The sequence below is a fragment of the Meleagris gallopavo genome, chromosome 1 (assembly GCF_905368555.1).
Source record: "Meleagris gallopavo chromosome 1, MGAL_WU_HG_1.1, whole genome shotgun sequence".
NCBI classification, from domain to species: domain Eukaryota; kingdom Metazoa; phylum Chordata; class Aves; order Galliformes; family Phasianidae; genus Meleagris; species Meleagris gallopavo.
The window spans coordinates 28,305,739-28,324,973 of record NC_139404.1 but is presented as its reverse complement, the minus strand read 5'-3'; the positions used below and the strand labels follow the sequence as shown (position 1 = coordinate 28,324,973).

The following is a 19,235-nucleotide window of genomic DNA, read 5'->3' as shown; positions in this document are numbered from 1 at the left end:
CTTACTGAAAACATCACCGTACAGTGATGAACGGACGTAAATCACCTATCCTACTGGATGCATTAAAAAAACTAAATGCCTGACAACAAACAAAAAAAAAAAAAACAGAACTAAACCTGCAGAAAAGCTTTAGATGAGTGACAGGGCAATTCATCTTGTTATCTTTTACAAAAAACATCAAATTACAACCATCAAAACCAGCAAATCCTACCTACAATTAAGAAGGATGTTGCAATCATTCTCCCAAAGCTTTTGTGTATAGAATTAAAATTTATACTTTGAGCCCCTCCAATGGTCCTTTTACTTTTATTTTCATTATTGCGGATCAGTGGCCAACTAGTTGGCCATAATCTCACAAAAAATGAACTACATTATAAAAGCAGTTTGTTTTTTTTAGTATTTGTAGCAGAATGTTTTTCAGTTGTAGCCTGAAATACATCATTTAGAAAAGAAAGATTGCCTTTCTGCCATGTGCTGTCTCTAGCATCGCTTGCTGGGGCTGTTGTGTCACTGCTGGAGGCTGCTGTCATTAGTGGAGAAACCCTGACACTTTATTAGACATTTATTCGCTAAAAACAAAAATTCATTATGCAAACCTCTGCCCAAAGACTTGCATAAAATGCCACAAGCAGAAGTCTCAGCTGGTATAAATTAACACAGCTTTGATGGCTTTGGCAGAGTGGCGGCTGAAGAAATCCGTCCCAGTTCCAGTGTCACAAGCTCTGCTCTCACCTCCAGCAGCAAGAGAATTTATCAGGTTTTCTTTGTAACCTTGGCTAGGCACCCCCTCTAATTTCAAACATCTTGTACTGCTGTGTTTTGTAGGAGACAAAAACATAATTATTTTTCTATTTTGTTTGGCTAAGACATCTAAGGTGTTTTTAACGCTTCTATTGTATTTTGATTATTGTATGCTTTCTCTTTTTATTCCACTCCCACCCCATCCAACAGGTGTCCTGCTGCAACACTGTCCACATCTTGTGATTATGTGATTCTGTGTGAATGAAGGTCACTCTGCCTTGCATTGCTGTGATGCAGACATGGCAGTACTCAGTGTAATGGACATTGCCCAGTCTCCTAGTATGGGAGACCCTGGCACGCTGAGATGGCTCCTGCAGGCACAGGCCCTGTAAAGATAATGCTGTCTGACAGTGTGGATCCAGTCCTGATTTCTTCATCTATTTTTTGGACAAGTGGGACTTCTGATATTGTGATGTCAAAAACATGCAATTGTTTGGCTAGGGTCAATCAAAATACAGGCTGGGCAGTAAGTATACGGAGAGCAGCCCTGTGGAGAAGGATATGGTAATGATGGTGGATGAAAAATAAACATCAACTGGCAAGGGGCACTTTCAGCTGAGAAAGCCAACTGTATCTGGGGCTGCAAGGTGAGGAAGGTGACTGTCCCCCTTTGTTCTGCCCTTGTGAGGCCCCATCTGGAGCACTGCATCCAGCTCTGGGGCCCCCAGCACAAGAAGGATGCGGAGCTGTTGGAGCAGGTCCAGAGAAGGGCCACAAAGACAGGCTGAGGGAGCTGGGCTTGTTCAGCCTTGGAAAGAGAAGGCTGAGGGGAAACCTCATTGCAGCATTTCAGTACTTAAAGGAAGTCTACAGGAAAGAAAGACGGAGAGAGAAGCTTTATTAGGGAAAATAGTGATAGGACAAGGGGAAGTGGTTTTAAGCTAAAAGAGAGGAGATTTATATTAGATATTAGAAAGAAATTCTTTACTGTGAAGGAGGTAAGGCAGTGGCACAGGCTGTCCAAAGAAGCTGTGGGTGCCCCACAGATGTTCAAGGCCACGCTGGATATGGCTTTGAGCAGCATGATTTTGTAGACAGTGTTTCCTGCCCATGGCAGGGAGTTGGAACTAGGCGATCTTCAAGATCTCTTCCTATCCAGACAATGATAATGGCTTTGTGATTGCCCAGATGGTAACGTGTTGCCTTGATTGACAGGGTTAATAGTGGTGATTGTCTTGGGCACGCCCAAAGAGGGCCAGCATGCACAGCTGTCAGAAAGGGACTGCCAGCCACTGAGCTCCTCCAGCCCTGCAAGGCATGCCCAGCTGAGTGTGATCTGCTGCCTGATTAGTTTATCTCACCCACATGCAACAAGACCTTAAGCCTTCCTCTTTGATGTGGAGATTAAGGGCAATCTTGACAGATTTAAAGACGATGAAGCACCCTACCTTGGGATCATAGGCTACTGGCCTACGGATTATGCAGTGTGGCCTTGTTGTGTGAATGTATCTCTTTTGCTTTCACAAATTCAGCTAAGAATAGCAGTCTGCCCTTTCAGGTGAGTCACAAAATCTGAGCTAATTGGCTACAAGCCAAATTGACATTAAAAAAAAAAAACACAAATACCTTAATTATTTTATATAGCTGCCAAACTCTGGTGCCCAGATACGCTGACCTGGGAGTTGGTAAAACAGCAAGGTGTTTTGGCTGATTCTGATTCTGCCTTCACCTTCAAAATCTGTTATTTTTCTTTGCCTCTGGGACTGGGCCAGATGCTCAATTTCATACCAAGCTCCCCTGCCCCACTGTTCTTATCTATCGACTTACTTTACAAACAGCAATTCTACCCAAAATGTCCCTGTAATTTAGGATCATGATAATAAATGTACAAATTAGAATAATATCACTAATATTACGTATCACCAAACATATCTGCAGGTACAGTACAGGTTAAACAACAAGAGGAACCAATTTCTGTACTTCCTCTTCCCATATTCTTGCTGCATCGCGCACGCAGAGTTACTGCTTCCTCATCCTCACAGGTGCTTTCTGGGCACAGCACTGTTCAAAAAAATAAAAGCCTTCACCGGAAAGTTCTTCAAAATTATGAGCTCAGTCCTATTATGTTTGTTAAAGTCTGCCTAGTCTCAGTGATCGTGGTTCTGACTGCAGCTCAGGGTTTGTCTGTGCTGCAGTTAAGTGATCCTGTAGTGGGGAAATAGGAAGATAAAATTTGTGCTGATTTCATCCTCCATTCACCCAGCTTCAATTTGTATCTGGGAGACCAAATGGTGTCCTCTGGCTGTTTGTAAGAGCAGAATAAACAGCATCTGGAAATATTTCCAACCTTCACTTCTCAGTGGTAGATGATGTTGTTAAAATAATCCCTGTCATGGGTCTACTCTGGCCAACAGCACTCTGTCAAATTATTCATAGACAACATTAGAGAACTGCTGAGGTGTTTCAAACAATAGAATGGAATAGAACAGTTCAGTTGGCATGTACCTACAAAGATAATCAAACACAACTGCAGTTTGGGTGTGCTAACTGTACTTCTCAATATAAGAAATATTCTGGATGTGGCCCGTTCCTGGCTATTTTTGTTGGTTCTGAGACGTCCAGCTCACAAGAGCAGATGTAGTTTTCATAGCCACAGGAAATTAAATGAGTAATATCCTGCACTTAATATTCTATACAGCTTATCAGCAACCCAGCAGCACCCTGAGAGGGGAGAAAGCAAAGGCTGGGGATACAGCTTGTAGAGTCTATTTAAAAAAGTTTGCTTTTAGGCCTCAGAAAGGGTGGGCAGTGGTTTTATTTCTTTTAGTAAAAAATAAATATTCTGAATAGAATTCCTATACAGATGTGGGTTGGTAGTTGTTTTTCTTTTTTTCCTTTTTCTTTTGAAAAACAATCAAATCATTATGAATTTGTACCTTATTATGTAGTATTTTATATATGCATATTTATAACAATGCATATATATTTATATATGTATAAAAGCTTTCATGCACGATGTGAACTTAGATGCGTTGTTTTGGATAGCTGCTTTCCATGGGCTTCTGCTAACGAGTAACTGTGACTTCCCCCTAGTGGTCAACTGTTATTTCTAAGGCTTAAAAATTAGGCTATCACTTTGAAAAAATCCATTTGTGTTAGAAAAAAATCAAACTCCTCCCTTTCTCAAAAGTTTACAGTCACTGACTAATTTTAATACAACAGCACAGTCTGCTTTCTTACTAAAGTGAAATATATATATAAATAAATAGAAAAAAATAAAATTGAAGAAGAGTTCAACATTGAAGAAGAGCCAGGAAGAGAAAGTAACCTCAGAAAGAAAAACAGTTTTTTCAGTGGTTCCCTTTGTAGTGTTTGTGCCAAGAGACCGCCAGAGTGGCCGAGCAAAGGGCTCTGTGATCTCCTCACTGTACGTCAAAATATTCCAGTCTATATCCACGTCACTTTCATTCACTCTGCTCTCTGACTTGGCCACAAGTTGTTTCAATTAACTGCCCCTTTCCCTTGTATTTTTTCTGAGGAAGCTCTTCAAAAACACTGATTCTGGCATCCCAGGTTTGAAGACCTCATCATGTAGAATTCTTCCTATTTTCCTTATCTAAAGAGCTTGGGAGATTCCCTCTCCTCTCAACCTGTTTGAACAATACTGGTGGAATTCCTGAGCTAAGGGAAAGGATTCTCTTCAGTTTGCCTTGCCCTATGCTTACAATAAGCATTTCCTTCCCAGGCAACTTTGCAGCTTAGTTCAAAAATTAAGGAAAGAAAACAATTGCCTTACGTGTGTGCGTGTTTGTCCATCTGTCTGAGTACTTCTTCCATCAGTTACTGGAAGTTTTCAACTGCAGCTACTAGCAGTTTTCAATTAAATTCAGGCAAAGGCAAAGGATTCAAGATGAATAAGTTCTTCTACGTCTCGTGGAATAAACAGTGGATAATTATGGGGGGGGGGGGGAGAGGAATCAACAAAAAAATCTATTCATGCTGATGTACCCACAAGGACTCTCAGTGCAGCCCATATATTACAGACCATCTAATTGAAATATATTCTGAAGGCTGTAATGTAGAAAACTTTGTTTCCTTAGTCCTGTGAGGACTCGAAACTTTCCAGAGTGCTGTGTAGAGTGAGCTGCTATTGCCTGTCAGATGAGCTGTGGGAGTTCAAGATCAAAGCATCCCTTTTTAGAGGCCTTCGGATTAGGAAATAGGAAGATACAGATCAAGTGCAGTTTATTGTTGGAGGTAAACATAGTTCATTCCTCGGTAGAGCATGAGACCAAGCAGTTTCCAAGAAGTCGGACAACAGAGTCAGACTGCCTAAACCTCCCTTGTTCGAAGGCTCAGCTCTGAAGACCTGGCACAATAATTTGTACAACACAGCAGACCAGGGACGAGGTTTTTTACCTCCTCCTCACTTAGATCTAAAACATAATAGAAAGACCTAATTAAATCCTTTTTATAGCAGTGGCTTATATTTTGACATGTTTTTTTTCCAGTGGGCAGGGAAACACTGAAGTATTTTCCTAGGAACCATGTGAGCATAGAAGATTACAAGAAAAATTACTGTTGGGGTATCCTCTTTAATTCCCTCTGGATTTATACAATCACTTCAGTGAGAATAAAATCAAAAGCAAATGAAAATCACCAAAAGGAAGATGCAGCCACTTCATGTATCAGAACACTTTGGGAAGCATGCACATAAGAACATACCAACCTTTGTGTCTCCAAAAATGACTATCGTGAAATTTTCTGTCTCAACAAAGTCTAGTCAGCCCAGATGCCTCTTCCCAGGAATTACTCTTTTTTTTTCTAAATAGAAACAGCTGTACTTCATATCTCCCAGTCAATTTTCTAGAACATTGCTGGAAAAATCATCAGATACCTGAGCAGAAAAACAGGCAGCCTGACATTTGAAGGTGCCAGAATGGTGACTGCGCAGATGACAGACATGGGAATAGCCAGGGGGTTCCAGTTACAAAGATGGCTCAGGAAGCGGACAGAACAGCTTCTGATTCAGGGATTTAATCCCTCTTTGGAGCACTGTGGGCAAACATCAATCTTCTGATGTATTTCCTGAAGCATCTGTGCCTCTTGGAATCCATGGCTCCCCTGCAGAGCAACTGCCCTCCTGCCCAGCCTGTTTCCACTCATACACAGAATAGGCAAGATATGCAAAAAGCATTGCAATGGATTTTGTACACTGTAAGAGGTGCTGTTTCAAATCCTCTCATTTCATGTACTGCTAAATATCCAGTTTAAAAATGCTCCGAATTTTTTATGCTCTTTAGGCTTTAGGATCCTATTTGAAGGCTCTTAATTTGGAACGAACATTCTTATTTCCTCTTATTCACACTTACAAGTATGAACATGACTGTTTGTCTGTTTCGTTTTTTTTTTTCTTCACAGAAACGTGACTAAATAAAGCATCTATGGAAGTAAAATATAAACTGCAGCAGATTTAAATGGCAAATGATCAGATAAAATTCACCTTTCTTTTTGAATGGTTGTATGTAAAGACCTGCAGTATTCCATAAATAATTTGGCAATATATATAGTCCTGTAACACTATGGCAACAGCTTCTGATAGAGTTGTTCCATGCTTTTTCCTACTTCAAATTCTTAATTAGATGGTAAATCAGATGTGATCTTTACTGCTAGTGTAAACAGAACAAACAGTGAAATTTTAAAACCACATTTATTTTTAATACAAAATCTGTTGCACTATTACAGAAGTAAGCCTGTATGTTTACCCCCACATGCACAGATCATTCAGCATCTACAATTAAATAAAATTATATTCTTTTTTTTACCAAAACCATTGGCAAATCTTAAGAAATTTTCTCTTTGTGCTTTGTAGTCAACGTTTGTATGATACACTTTTTGTTTCGGTTCCCGTTAGGAAAACTGATCAACAGAAAGCTCAAAGGTGCGAAAGAAGCTTATGACAGATACACTTGTGAGTACTTCAGTTGTACCTTCCCTACAATATATACATGGATGCTGCGAGGTGTGCTATGATCAGATGTAATGCACTGGCAAAAGCTCTGAATGGTTCAATTAGGAATCTGCAGTAAGAAAGCAGAACAGTTCACTATTTTGTTGTCACAGCAAAAAAAAAAAAAAAAAATTATATTGAAGTAGATGCCTTAAAATACCATGCACACCATTGGCTATAGTACTTCTTACACAGTACAACGTAAGCTTTCTTGTTTTATTTGTTTGTAACACCTAGAAGCATATAGCACCTACATTTTAAGTGTATTTACAAATTCAACAAAATATCTACATATAAAAAGCTTACTTAAAATTAAACTTGATGCAAGTTATGAAAAACCAATTTATTGGCAAATGAAACTGAGCATTCCTTCAACCATAGGTTGTTATAAAATTTATATTTGGAGGTAAACACTTGATTGATATTGTATGCGAGAAAATAATTTTGGAACTGATAATGGTAATCCTTTACCACTAAACCATAGAAGCACTTGTCAGATTGAATTCTGCAGTTGTGAGCAGTAACCCCACACTGCTTCGGGGTGTAGATAATTCCAAAGCTGCCACACTGGTTGGGCCGCGACACAGAGGGAAACGCACTCTTGCTGGTGAAGTTGGCTGCCTTGGTTTTTAACTCTTTGTTTTAGAAGAGCTTATAGCTTGCTGTGTAAGGAAGTAATTTACTTCTGGTTGCTTGATTACTTATTTTAAATAAATCTTCTAAGGCCATGAAAACCTGTTGTGCTGTAACCATCTAGAAAGTGTTTCTTTAACAAGGAAAAAAAAACCAAACACTCATATTCTCATTTGTGTAATTTAAAACATTTAAAACATTCCAATTTTTAGCACAACAGTTTCATAACACTTTTTTATTTTACAGCTTTTGCTTTATGGCAATGATAGTAGTCCGCTAATCACAGTTTACTGCACCAACTGATTTCATAGTACAGTGCATTATGGAATGCATATTGTATAAAGGCACTGAATGTATTTTGCCCTGTATTTTCTGGAATATTTTCTCTCATTTTAAAGTTTTTCTTTCAGTGACTGTACAAATTCCAAAATGCATTGCAATGCATATCTTTTATACCCTAAAATCAATCCAACGTGTTTTGATGTAAAAAATAGAACACTGTACTGCTGTAATACTTGATAGATTAAAAAGGCTATAAAGTAATAGGAGCAAAGAGCAGATAATAGGGTCTCATTAAGCATCAGCAAATGCAAGTGTCATACTAAAATCATTTAGCAATTATATACTGTACATACTGTTCCTAACTGTCTTGCAAAAAGACATATGATAGCTAGACATTAAGTCACCAATTTCACAACAATGTCCACAAAGACATTGAAGTTCTATATAATACTACTATAACACTCTAACAATGAAAATGGAATTCATACCCAGGGATTCAGCTGAGGACCGCATAACAAACTGTCCATGTTTTTATAGTGAACGTGAGATTGTGAATTGTGTAGTATTTTTTTTCATGCATTATACCATGTTTTCAACAGGAAACAAAATTGTAAGTCAATGCTATTTTTTTCTGTGTCGTTTCCTTTTTTAGAAATGTAAGGAAATCCAAGCTTCAAACAGAATTTGAATTTTGTCTCTTGATTCATACTACCATCCCACTTGGTGTGTCATTATACCATATAATTGTACACGTTCTCATAGCATAAACACTTTGAGGTGAGGAGCTTTGTTACCTGCATGTTCATCGTACAAGAAGGAGGACGTACAAGTGCAAACAAACAGAAAACACAAGGGAATCAAGTTCTTTGATTACACAAATGAATTCATGGCATTTACAGGAGAAGGAGCCTCAGAACTTTCATTTCCTTCTGCAGGTTCTTTCTCTTTTTTACCGCTGTATTGTCCAATAAAGGAGCCATCCTCATTGAACTGGCCATTTACACCTTCTCCATAGTCAACTAAACTATCATCACTGTCTTCTTTTTTCACAGTTCTGTCTGACGGTGTCCGACTTCCTTTTTTTAGAGGTTTATGGTCCTCTGCATCACTGGAGACACAAACAAACAAACGAAAGGAATTAAGTGATGCACCATTTTGTAAGGCAAAATCAGTCATGCATGCAGAGTTCATAAGAAGCATGTGTGCAGCCCTATAATCCTGCAGTAAATCCACACACATTGTAGAGACAAATCAATATGATGCAGTTGACATGAATGCATGGTGTAGTGATGGTTTAAACAGAGAATGCCTTCAGTGGAAGGTGGGTTTTTGTGGTTTTCTATTTTTATTTTTTTCATCGTGCATGACTTTTCAATGGTAAGACCTGTGCCCTTGGCTTGGAAGCAATTTAGATGAAACTGCAAGCATTAAGAAGGGGGTTGTAAAGTTACCAAAAAAAATTATTTGTTCTTCAAAGTAACAAGATTCTGATGTGCTGTGAAGTTAGTCTGTTAAACTTCTTAATTTCTTTGACTCCTTCAACACGAATGAAGAATGAATTCGGTTAAATGGAATATACTGATTTTCTTTACTAGTACAAAGAAAATAACAGTGCTGCATTTCAAATAATTTGTTACATAATGCAGGCCAGACTTACAATTTTTAATCTTACCTTTCAAGAGACCTACATATTCCATTAAAAGGGTGCAGAAGAAACAAATGAAAATAGCCTAAGAAGAAAAGCAAAGTCCATATCCTGATAGTGATCAGTATTTTATCAATAATAAGTTGCTTTTAAAATTGCTAAAACTTTTACTGCATACAGGTAAATAAAAAAATTCAGCTTACAGTAGCTAGAAATGAGCAGTTAAGAGCATGCTTAGGTTTTTTATTACTTATGAGATCAATCTCCCTATCTCAAACCCATGTTCAGGCAATGATGATGATGATTTGGAGCACAACAGAAAAAGGCAAGGAAAGAAAGGCAGGGATGAAAGATCCATTTAGCAGAGTACTGCAGTCAGTAGAAAAGCTGCAGCACCATCAGCATCCCAAACAAATTTGTAGCTGTGGTAAGCCTGCATTTTGTGAAACAGATGCAGCTGGGCTCTTTTCTTAAGCCTCGACACTGCACTTCAGTCTCAAGAGGAAGATTTCAGCAGCAGCTCCAAACCATCCCCAACTGAAAAACACTACTGGCAGTACTGAAAAAGCACTGTCTTAAACTTTGTCTTAAACAAAACATGTGACTTTATATAGGTATCAAAGACCAAACAATTTTTTTTTCCTTCATGACTTCCATCTTAAGGAAAATGTAAATAAACATGTATAGAATATAAGGAAATGAAAATATGTAAAATTTACATTAGTAGACTGAATATATGTTCAGCAAACTATTTTAACTGTGTAATTCCTTATAAACAAATACCTTAAATTGTCCCATAAGGTATTTGCTTTCTTTTTTCTACTGACTATCTCTGAATATCCAGAAAAATCAAAACATTATAGCATATACAAGGTCACATATTATAGGTTCACTGATAAATGCTCTATCGAGAAGTATTTCAGCAACCCACTACATAACTTTCCATCCAACTGGTATTCCATATCTCAACATCCTTTTTTTACTTTGGAAAACTCCAAGTTTCACATTCCGAAAGAATATGCATGTAACATTTTTGTTTTTTTAAAGCATAGAAGAGATTTTATTTTCTATGCATACACAAAAGTGATAGGAACAATTATCTTATTAAAACCTTCATGTTAAAATTAAAATGTACAGAGGCCAAATACACTTGACCATATTGGCTTGACTTTGTTTTTCATTATTGCTGTGTACATGGCATTAGGATAAATATCTGATCATTGATCTTATGCGCTCACTGCAAACATATAGGTTATTAACACTTAAATGAATTCTGCTCCAAAATGTCAGTCATGCAGCAGCAAAGTGCAAATGTTTGTGACACTGCAAACACGAGCAGATTACAAAGACAGATCATTTTGGAAAGATCTTGTATGTAAAAGGTAAATAAAGAATAGACTATCATAAATCCTAAGTATGAGTCTCTTAGTCAGATAGCAAAGTATTTTCTTCATTGCCCTCCTCTGAGGTCAAGTCATTAAAACAGGCTATACAAAAGCAATGAAGACCAGACCCTCACATTGAATGATACCAGGTCCTATTCGCAGAGAAAAATGACCTGCAGTGTTTAATGACTTCTCAGTAATAGCATTTAGTAAAGAACATTGCTTCAGAATTGCTTATGCAGTAACATATAGGAATGAAAGCAAATTAAAAATGCATTTGCACCCTATCCAACTGGTCAAGAAACTGTAAATGTTCTAAAGCATGATCCAATCCAATTCACTAGGCTGGAAGTATAAAGTAAGTACATAATATACCATTACTGTACTAAACATATCCACATTTCAGACATTTTTGTGTTTAATCCAATAAAAAGCTTAATTTTAATTTTCAACTTTGATAAATATGTGAATAGAAACTTTTCCTTTGTGTTGATCTTTGCTTTGGAAACAAAATTTATTTATAATCTGAACAATAAATAAATAATTACATGGTTGCATTCTGTCTGTATTTTTTCTAGATATTATCAAGGATACAGATTCTACTGTCTGTATAATTAAAAACAAACAAAACTGCAGATTTACCTAGGAGTGTACCTGCATGGAGACCTGCATGGAGGTGGGTGCTGTTATAAGAGCACAGTTACAGCAGGTGTAAAATCAAACCTGAACCTGGGGATTCTTTCCTCTTTTGTGCCAGAAAAGTCCAGAAGGAAGTTCTCCCTGGCTCTGGCATTGAAAAAAGAAGTGGGTTATCTAAGGTGCTTTCTTTTCCTTTTTCAGGAAGAGAAACACATTGAATGGGGCCTTGAATCTTTGTCAAACTGGATTATAACACTTGTATTAGATGAGCACAGTGTTTTGGGTGGAAGGGAAAGAAAGGGAGGATAGAAGAGAAAACAAAAAGGAGAGAGAGAAAAAAAAGTGAAGACATCAATATTTTTGACAGCACTTTTGCAACCCTGGGTGTGCAAAACAGAGAAGGGACTCTGGCACTCTGGAGAAATGAATGGGTTTTCTGTGTGCTGCCAAGAGGCAAACTACAAAAGCCACACAGTTGTCCTATTATTAATATTGATGTCCAAAGAGTTATATAACACTTTACACTTTAGACTATATAATATTGCAAAAACACATTAAGGTCAGAAATTTTGATACAGTATCTGCAAGATTTTCTAATGACTGTTCATAAAAACAGACCAAAATGTAACCATCAAAGCTCACACTTTCTTTTAGTTTTTGTTTGTGCTTTTGCTTGCTGACTTTTAAGCTTATCTAGTGTAATATTCTGAACTGAAGCAGAAAGTACAAATTGGGTTAACTAAAATTACAATGGAAAATTTAAGAAGTATTTTGAAATGTGTCATGTATGCAGCGCTGACAACAGTGAGACAATAAGTACTGGAATGCAACAAGAGATGAGAATGTAACTGAATTTTATCTTCAGATCAGAAGACCATGAAACGAAGATTAGGGACACCTTCTCTATTTGTTGTCTATTAGTTGTTTTACCAGCTTTTTAAGGATGAAAGTTGCTCAATAAACACAGAAATGCACCTGACATTTTGGTATGTACCAATATGTATCAGGCATTTCATGCCATTTCAACAAGAATTTGATAGTAAGGCAGACTCTAAAATTCTAAATACTTTCCTGAGATAACTGCTAATACATATTTCTTTCCCTCTTAGTTCTATGAAACACACAGTAAACTTGAAGACAATGATTAAGAGAGATGAAGTATGGAGGTAAAAATAATGTGTAAATGCAAAGTACAAACATTTTTTAAAAAGTACTTCCATTTCACAAAATCATCAGTTATTGAAAGAAATATGTACCTTGAAATCTCCTTTCTTCTTTCAACTTTTCAACTTTTCTTCCTTAGATATGGGTACATGCAGCAACCAGTCAGAATGGGGAAGACAGTATTACGATGCCTCTGCAGTCCAGCAGGCAACTAGTTCCCACTAAACTTTGCCACATTCATGGACATGCAAAACAACTCAATATATGGTTAGCAATATACTACTTTTCCTTATAGCACAGCTGTCAGATGAAAGGCAACACAAAACAAACCAAATGGGTAAAGCATTCTGGGATATTGGATGCAGAAAGAGGATGACAAGGAAGAAATTTGTTGGCAATGAATTTCTTGTTTTGTGCCTTCAGGTCAACACACCAGAAATATTCAAGTATAAGCACACAAAGGCACAGAAGTATGTTACACTGTGGCTTTGTTGTAGATTCCAGGACAACCTCTGATCCAATGCCTGATGGACATCTGCTCACACTCCTTAATTGATAAGAGATCCTGAGGATTGTGCAGATTATACTTTTCCCTACACTCTTACACAAATAATTCAGATTTCAAAACGTTGTACTATTTCCAATCTACCTAAGACAAAGGCACATCTATCTTATTGGTTGGTTTTTTTTCTGAGCAGATTTTCTTTAGCATGTTTGTAATCTTCAATCATGGCAGAAGCTGAAAAAACTGAAGACTAAGTTCCTGGCAGCAGGCTGAAAAAGTTGTTAGCCTAAGAATCTGATCTACTCCTAGTGAAAAGTTGTAAAGAAAAATCCACTTAAGATAAATTTAATCAAACTGTCCACCCTTGCTATTTCAGGAGAAAAACTGTACAAAGAAAAAAACAAAGAACTGATTTTAAAAAGTAGGTGACACAGATGCTCAAGAATTAAAATAAGAACCATTGGAGAAAGAACGCATGTGTGAATGAGGACACAGTAAGATCACTGCCAAATCCAATCAGACTATTCAGAGTCAGGAATCCTCCAGGGGCAATCTACTGACATCATCTGTAGTGCTAGAAAGGCTCAACCTTACAACTGTTGTGAGGCACAAATCATTGCTAGGTTCCCCTGGAAACAAACCTAGACTGCAATAAATCATAACAAAATATTGTTGCATGTACAAACTATATCCTCATTGCTAGTCAACCTAGACAAACCAGGAAGACTAATACATTATCTATTGGTCTCAGAATTCTCCATTAACCATTTCCAGAAAGTCTCCCATAGCATAGCTAGGAATTTCTAGAAAAAATAATCTGTGTCAAAATGATGAAGAAAGGAGGCAAAGGAATTCAACAAAATGTGCAAATATCCTGTGTAACCACACTAGCAGTCCTGCTTCTATAGATGCCTTATCCTGTTTGATCTTCCTCTGAGGACAAATACACTGGGATATCATGTAAGAAGAGACGCAAAAGGCTCTAATTTCATGAAGCTAAATAAGAAATGTACACCTGCAATCTCTCCTCACCCGTGAACCAACAGATCTATAGACACCATTTGTTCTTAAACTCTCTTGATCTATGACCCAGGACAGAAATTTGGGCTGATTTATATAGCTACCCTGACTGGAACAGGAGCTTTGTGTAGTCTTTGTTTTAAATTTAAATAAACACATTTATACCATTTGTTGTACTTCTTGCAGTTTCTTAGTGTAAACATTGTCCAAAATTCACTGTTTTTTCCAAACCACTGGGATTGTAGAGAAACAATTCTAGAGGAACTGTGTATGCCACCGATCACAGGAACACTGTACATCCAGTCAATCTGTGATCCCAGAAACATTACTTTTTCCTCCATGAGATCAATATGGAAGAAAATACGCTATTTTCTGCAGAAAATATGCTCTCAGAAGAAGAAACATCATTGAAGACTGCAACATTTCAAACAAGTCCAAGCCACTCCAAGAATACCGGGAATACTAGAAGCTGAATGTGCCAAAAACCTCCCTATAACTTCTCTAGGAAATGATAATTAGCAATTAAGATTTAAGTAATTTAATAATTTAAATCTTATTTTGAAATAATACATTTTCAAAACATTGGCCTTACTTGCCCAGAAATATTGAAGTTTATTCAGCATAAATTTATGTATTTTTCAGTCTCCCCAGTTCTTGAGAAAGGATGATAGTTTTAGCTGTTCTTAGAAAGTTCCTCTTGATGGTCTGGTATCTCTTTGAAAATGAGATGTCCTTTCATAGCTGGCATGAAAAGACTGTGAGACCTTGTATTTTCCCTTTCCTCCTTTAAACTTTGGAGGAGAACGGAAGGAACTCTGAGACTTGTGAGGATAAGAAAATGAACTGCCAAAAGAGCATTTTTTTTTCATCTGATGTAAGGAATGTTTGTGTTCTGCAAAATCCTTCAGGATCTGGACCAAGGATTCACCAAATAGCTTGCCACCAGTGTATGGTAGAGAGAGCAGCTGACATCTGAGATCTAGCGATGAGGTCCAAGGACGCAGCCATATAGCTCTCCAGGCTACTGTGAGACATGCAACATTTTTAACTGTGAGTCTAAGCGAATCCTCAGCTGCATCATGGATAAAGTTAGCTGCAAGTTTACACAGTCTGTGTTTCCTCTGTATGGCACTAGATGGGACACATTTTCTTTTGACTCTGGCTTGTTCTTCCTCCAGCCATAATAGTAATGCCTTAGAAGCATAAGTGCAGTAGATAGACACTCCAAGCTGGGCTGCAACCAGCTTGAAAGATCTTTTGATTTCTTCTTCAATCTTTCTATCAGTAAGATCTTTAGGGAGAGCATCCATGTTAGTAGGCATTGAAAGCACAGAATCAGCAGTAATCAATGGCCTGTCTACCTTAGGCAAAGTGCCCCACAAAGCAGCTTTATCCACTGGAAGAGGATACAGCTTATGTAGGATTTCTGGGGCTTCGTGTTTTGCCTCAGGATTACCCCAAATCCTACAGATGAAATTTTCCACTGTTGAATGGATAGGAAGTGCATTATCTACCTTGCCTTTTTCAGATAAGGCAGGCATTTCTCCTGAAGGGCATTCACCTTTGGAAGTTTTCAGCATTAACACTCTTTTAATGTGCTTGAACAGATAACTCTGGTTTTCCATGCCAAACTTACGTACAGCATCTGGTCCTTCTTCATCTTCTGTAGGGGATTCAGATGACACCTCATCATCTTCAAGGGATGAATCAACCTCCAAATCCTTGTAAGCATCAACTCTCTCCTTCCCAGAAGTTGCTTGATCTTTTATACTGCTTATTTGATCAGATTCAAAAGTTTGGGAACTGCTTCCCATTTCTTCTAGAGAAACCACTGGAACTTCTGTAATTGGTATCCTGGGATGCTTTATTGAGTGGGACCTAGTCTGTGCCACAGAAGTTATACTTTGTCTGGCTGATGTGAGTGCATCCTTTAAGACAGTAGCTAGCTCAGGCAAAATTACAGATTTCATTAATGAATTCTTTTCAGATTCAGAGAAATGAGTAGTAGCAGAAGGTCTTACCTTCCTGTGTTTGGAGTTCTGAGTGTCTTCTGAATCTGAGCTGTAGTAGTCTGGGGTCTGGCTGAACCGGTGCAGGAGAGAAGAATGCTGCCTTGCCAGTGGGCCACGAATTGAGTTGCAGCTGAGGGGTTGGTGGAAAGGGTGTGGATGTCCTGCCTGAGAATTTGAACCCTCATCCAAACCCATTATTTGTTGCTCAGAAGCATGACATCTAGAGCCATGCCTGTATATCCATTTGTCTGACCTTTTCCCCTCTTGGCAGAGGGAAGCAGAGACAGAACTAGCCCTTCTAAGCTCTGAAGACTGCCTAGCCTTCCTCCTGGTGAAGGAGGCCTCTGATCTGATGTTGGAGTATTGATCCCCTGACCTTCTGAAGAAGTTGGATCTGTCAGATCTCACAGACTTTGCTTTGGTAAAGACAGGGTCTGCTTCAGAAGAACTTGCACAGCTACCTTTTCTTTTCTTTTCCTTGTCCATTTTCTTTCCTGTCCAAGCAGACATGGACCTGAAGTGATGAAAAAAGTTCAAAATACTCGGATTTCCAAACCTTTCAAAAATCACATTTTTGTTCAAGGGAGACCCTATACCCTTTGTCCTCATAAAAGCACTGCATCGTGACCAGTGCCATGTGAGACAGACAAACTGGGAACTGAGTGACTGCAGGGATGCTGGGCTGCAGAGAGAGTGCCAAGATATCTTCTGTAATCTGACTGGTTGCTGCTGCTGCCCTGTCTCTAAGGAAAAAAGAGGAAAGCCCAACATAGACTAATTACACAGAAATACATTTTAGAAAGGAGTTTTTGCATGGTAAATAGGATAAGCATATGAACAAGTCTTAAAGCTAGGCATGCAAATGTCCATTTTCACCAGACAAGTGGTATATAAATAAAATCATTTAACAAAACACTATATGATTCTTTAGATTGACTTAAGTCTCTTCAATATGGAGACAAATTCAAATTCTGCTACAGGTCACACATGAAAGTAGATTTCAATAATTTTACTTTAGACCTAAGAAAACATATATTCAAGTCACAGAATTTGTGCAATTATGTATAAGGGCCAGCTTCTGCTGCTGAAAGTTCCAAGTACTGAAAAACAGAGGAGTGATAAATGAGAATGCAAACTGGACTGCATAGGAAAATGTATACAGCACTTATTTACATCTGCTTCCAAATGCTGGTTTATACTACTGCTTTTATCAGCTAAATTTGTTTAGTACATATGCACCTAAGGCTGTAAAAAAACGGCACACAAAAATGATTGACCTAAGAACAGAGTAGTATTGTTTAAAAAAAAAAAAAAACCACACAAGAACAAACAGAAACTGTTCTTTGGTATTCAGAATTGGAAATCTAATGCAGTCAGATCTATATGCACGTTTCCCTTACAGGAGAAAGCTAAAGCAAGAGAATTTTTCTTGGAAAAACTGTTTTTTGTTTTTTTTTAAATCTGTGTAAGTTAAGCATTTTCAAAGTAATAAAGGGTGTTTACAATAATTTTTAACACAGCAATACATTTTAAAATGCATTACAAAACCTAAATAAAATATATCAGCATAGACATATTTAGAAACTAAGAACATTATTTGAAAAACTGTGGTTCAAAACCAATAAATAATATGCTGTTGTTTTATTTAATAATCTATGAATGGACTTCCCAAAGCATGCTTCTTGTGATGTCAGGAGATTCAGGTAGACTACTTTTAGAATGAAGGAATAGAGTCAGGAATAAGAGCTGTGTTGCATGCTTTGAATCTGCTTTCTCTGTTTCTTGCACTGAAATACATGGATGGAAGATCTGTTTTTTCCCGTAGGACATTCTCTCACCTCCATGTCTAATGTTGCTGCCTTTTATTAGATCGGGTGTTACCATTTATGGCATTTTAAATGCATTTGTTTTCCAGTCAGTGGAACACAAGACTGTCTTTATTAAACTTCAATTAGAAATGTATTTTCAAAAAACATAATGTCAAATGTACTCTAATTGAAAGGTTGAAAGCATACTGTATTTGATATTTTAAGTACCTGAAACATGGGTTTACAAAAAAGGATTCCTCCCTTTGAGACAACTGTGTTTGAATCTGGATTTCAGCTTGCAATTGTGGCTTTTTCTAAGCTCTCAATTATTTAATCTCAGATTTTTATTTTTTTTTCTTATTGCATAGTTGAAATGCTATCTACAGTTCTATAAAACAATGGAAGCAGAATCTTTCTCAACACTAAAATAAAGTTAGTTTTGAAATTGCAAGTGTGATATTACATAAAGTACATGTGATACGAAGAGTGAACACAACAAACCACATCAACTGCTCACCTGTATTCACCAAACGTTCCATCATCTTCCTTCATAGGCTGTATTTCTGGATCAGCATGTGCATCCTCCTTTTCCTTCACTACAATATTTGAAATAATAACTTTTATCATTAAACTGCAAAGCTAGAAACCTTAAGACCTTAATTTCTCAAACCAATCAGATTTGGCTAGAATATGATTTAAATAAGAACAATTTATTGAACTGGAGCCTTAGACTAATACATGTTTTCTTTTGAAGGAAAAGATCTGTTAATTACAGAATTTTATCTTAATTCAAGCACAAAACACCGTGTCATCCTGCATGAATAAAACTTTTCCTTTCTTTCATTTCAAAATAAATACTTGTTAAAAAATACGGAACTATTTTATTTTCTTGTGTTATTAGCAGAGCTATTATTTATTGAAATCTGAATATCCACATTCCATATTGCCTCTTGATATTTCTCCCACATCAACTGATGAAATTGAATCAAATTCACTTGTATTCACTGATTGTTTCTTTCTGCTTTCATGTCATGCCCTAACAATGCAGTAAAAGTATTGCAATAGAGTCTCCAGGAAATTTTAAACAGCATTTGATAAATGTTAATATTGGAAAAGAATAGGCTTGGTCTGTCCATTATTTCTTTTTGTTCTATGACATGATCAAAAGCAAAGGAAAAACACATAAAACAGAACCTAAATTTAACACAATCTTTCTCTTGCACATCCCTGTTACAGTTTGCATTCACTGGTAAGACTGCGTATGTGTTGTGTTAATTTTTGCATGTAATTTGTCTTCATGCAACCATGCAGCACAGAAACCTGCTAGTATCTGAGGAGATAAATGTTTACATAAAAAATATTCCTATAAATTAGGAGTGTTGTCATAGTAA

At 37.3% G+C, this 19,235-nt stretch overlaps 1 protein-coding gene across 6 annotated transcripts in view; it reads right to left on the bottom strand.

Annotated features, from left to right (window-relative positions):
- Nucleotides 1-6,432: 6,432 nt before the first annotated feature.
- Nucleotides 6,433-19,235, bottom strand: part of NRCAM (neuronal cell adhesion molecule) — a 141,565-nt gene continuing 128,762 nt past the window's right edge. For 4 of the 6 annotated variants that reach the window (XM_085219535.1, XM_085219552.1, XM_085219543.1 and 1 more), the window contains 3 exons: nt 18,362-18,440; nt 16,046-16,550; nt 8,660-8,774 (listed from right to left, as the gene is read on the bottom strand). In XM_085219535.1, coding sequence (XP_085075661.1) covers nt 8,772-8,774; nt 16,046-16,550; nt 18,362-18,440 — 587 coding nt within the window. In that variant the 3' untranslated portion in view covers nt 8,660-8,771. Of the gene's footprint in view, nt 8,775-12,591; nt 16,551-18,361; nt 18,441-19,235 lie in introns of all 6 variants that reach the window. The other 2 variants (XM_085219564.1, XM_019612653.3) reach the window with 2 other exon arrangements.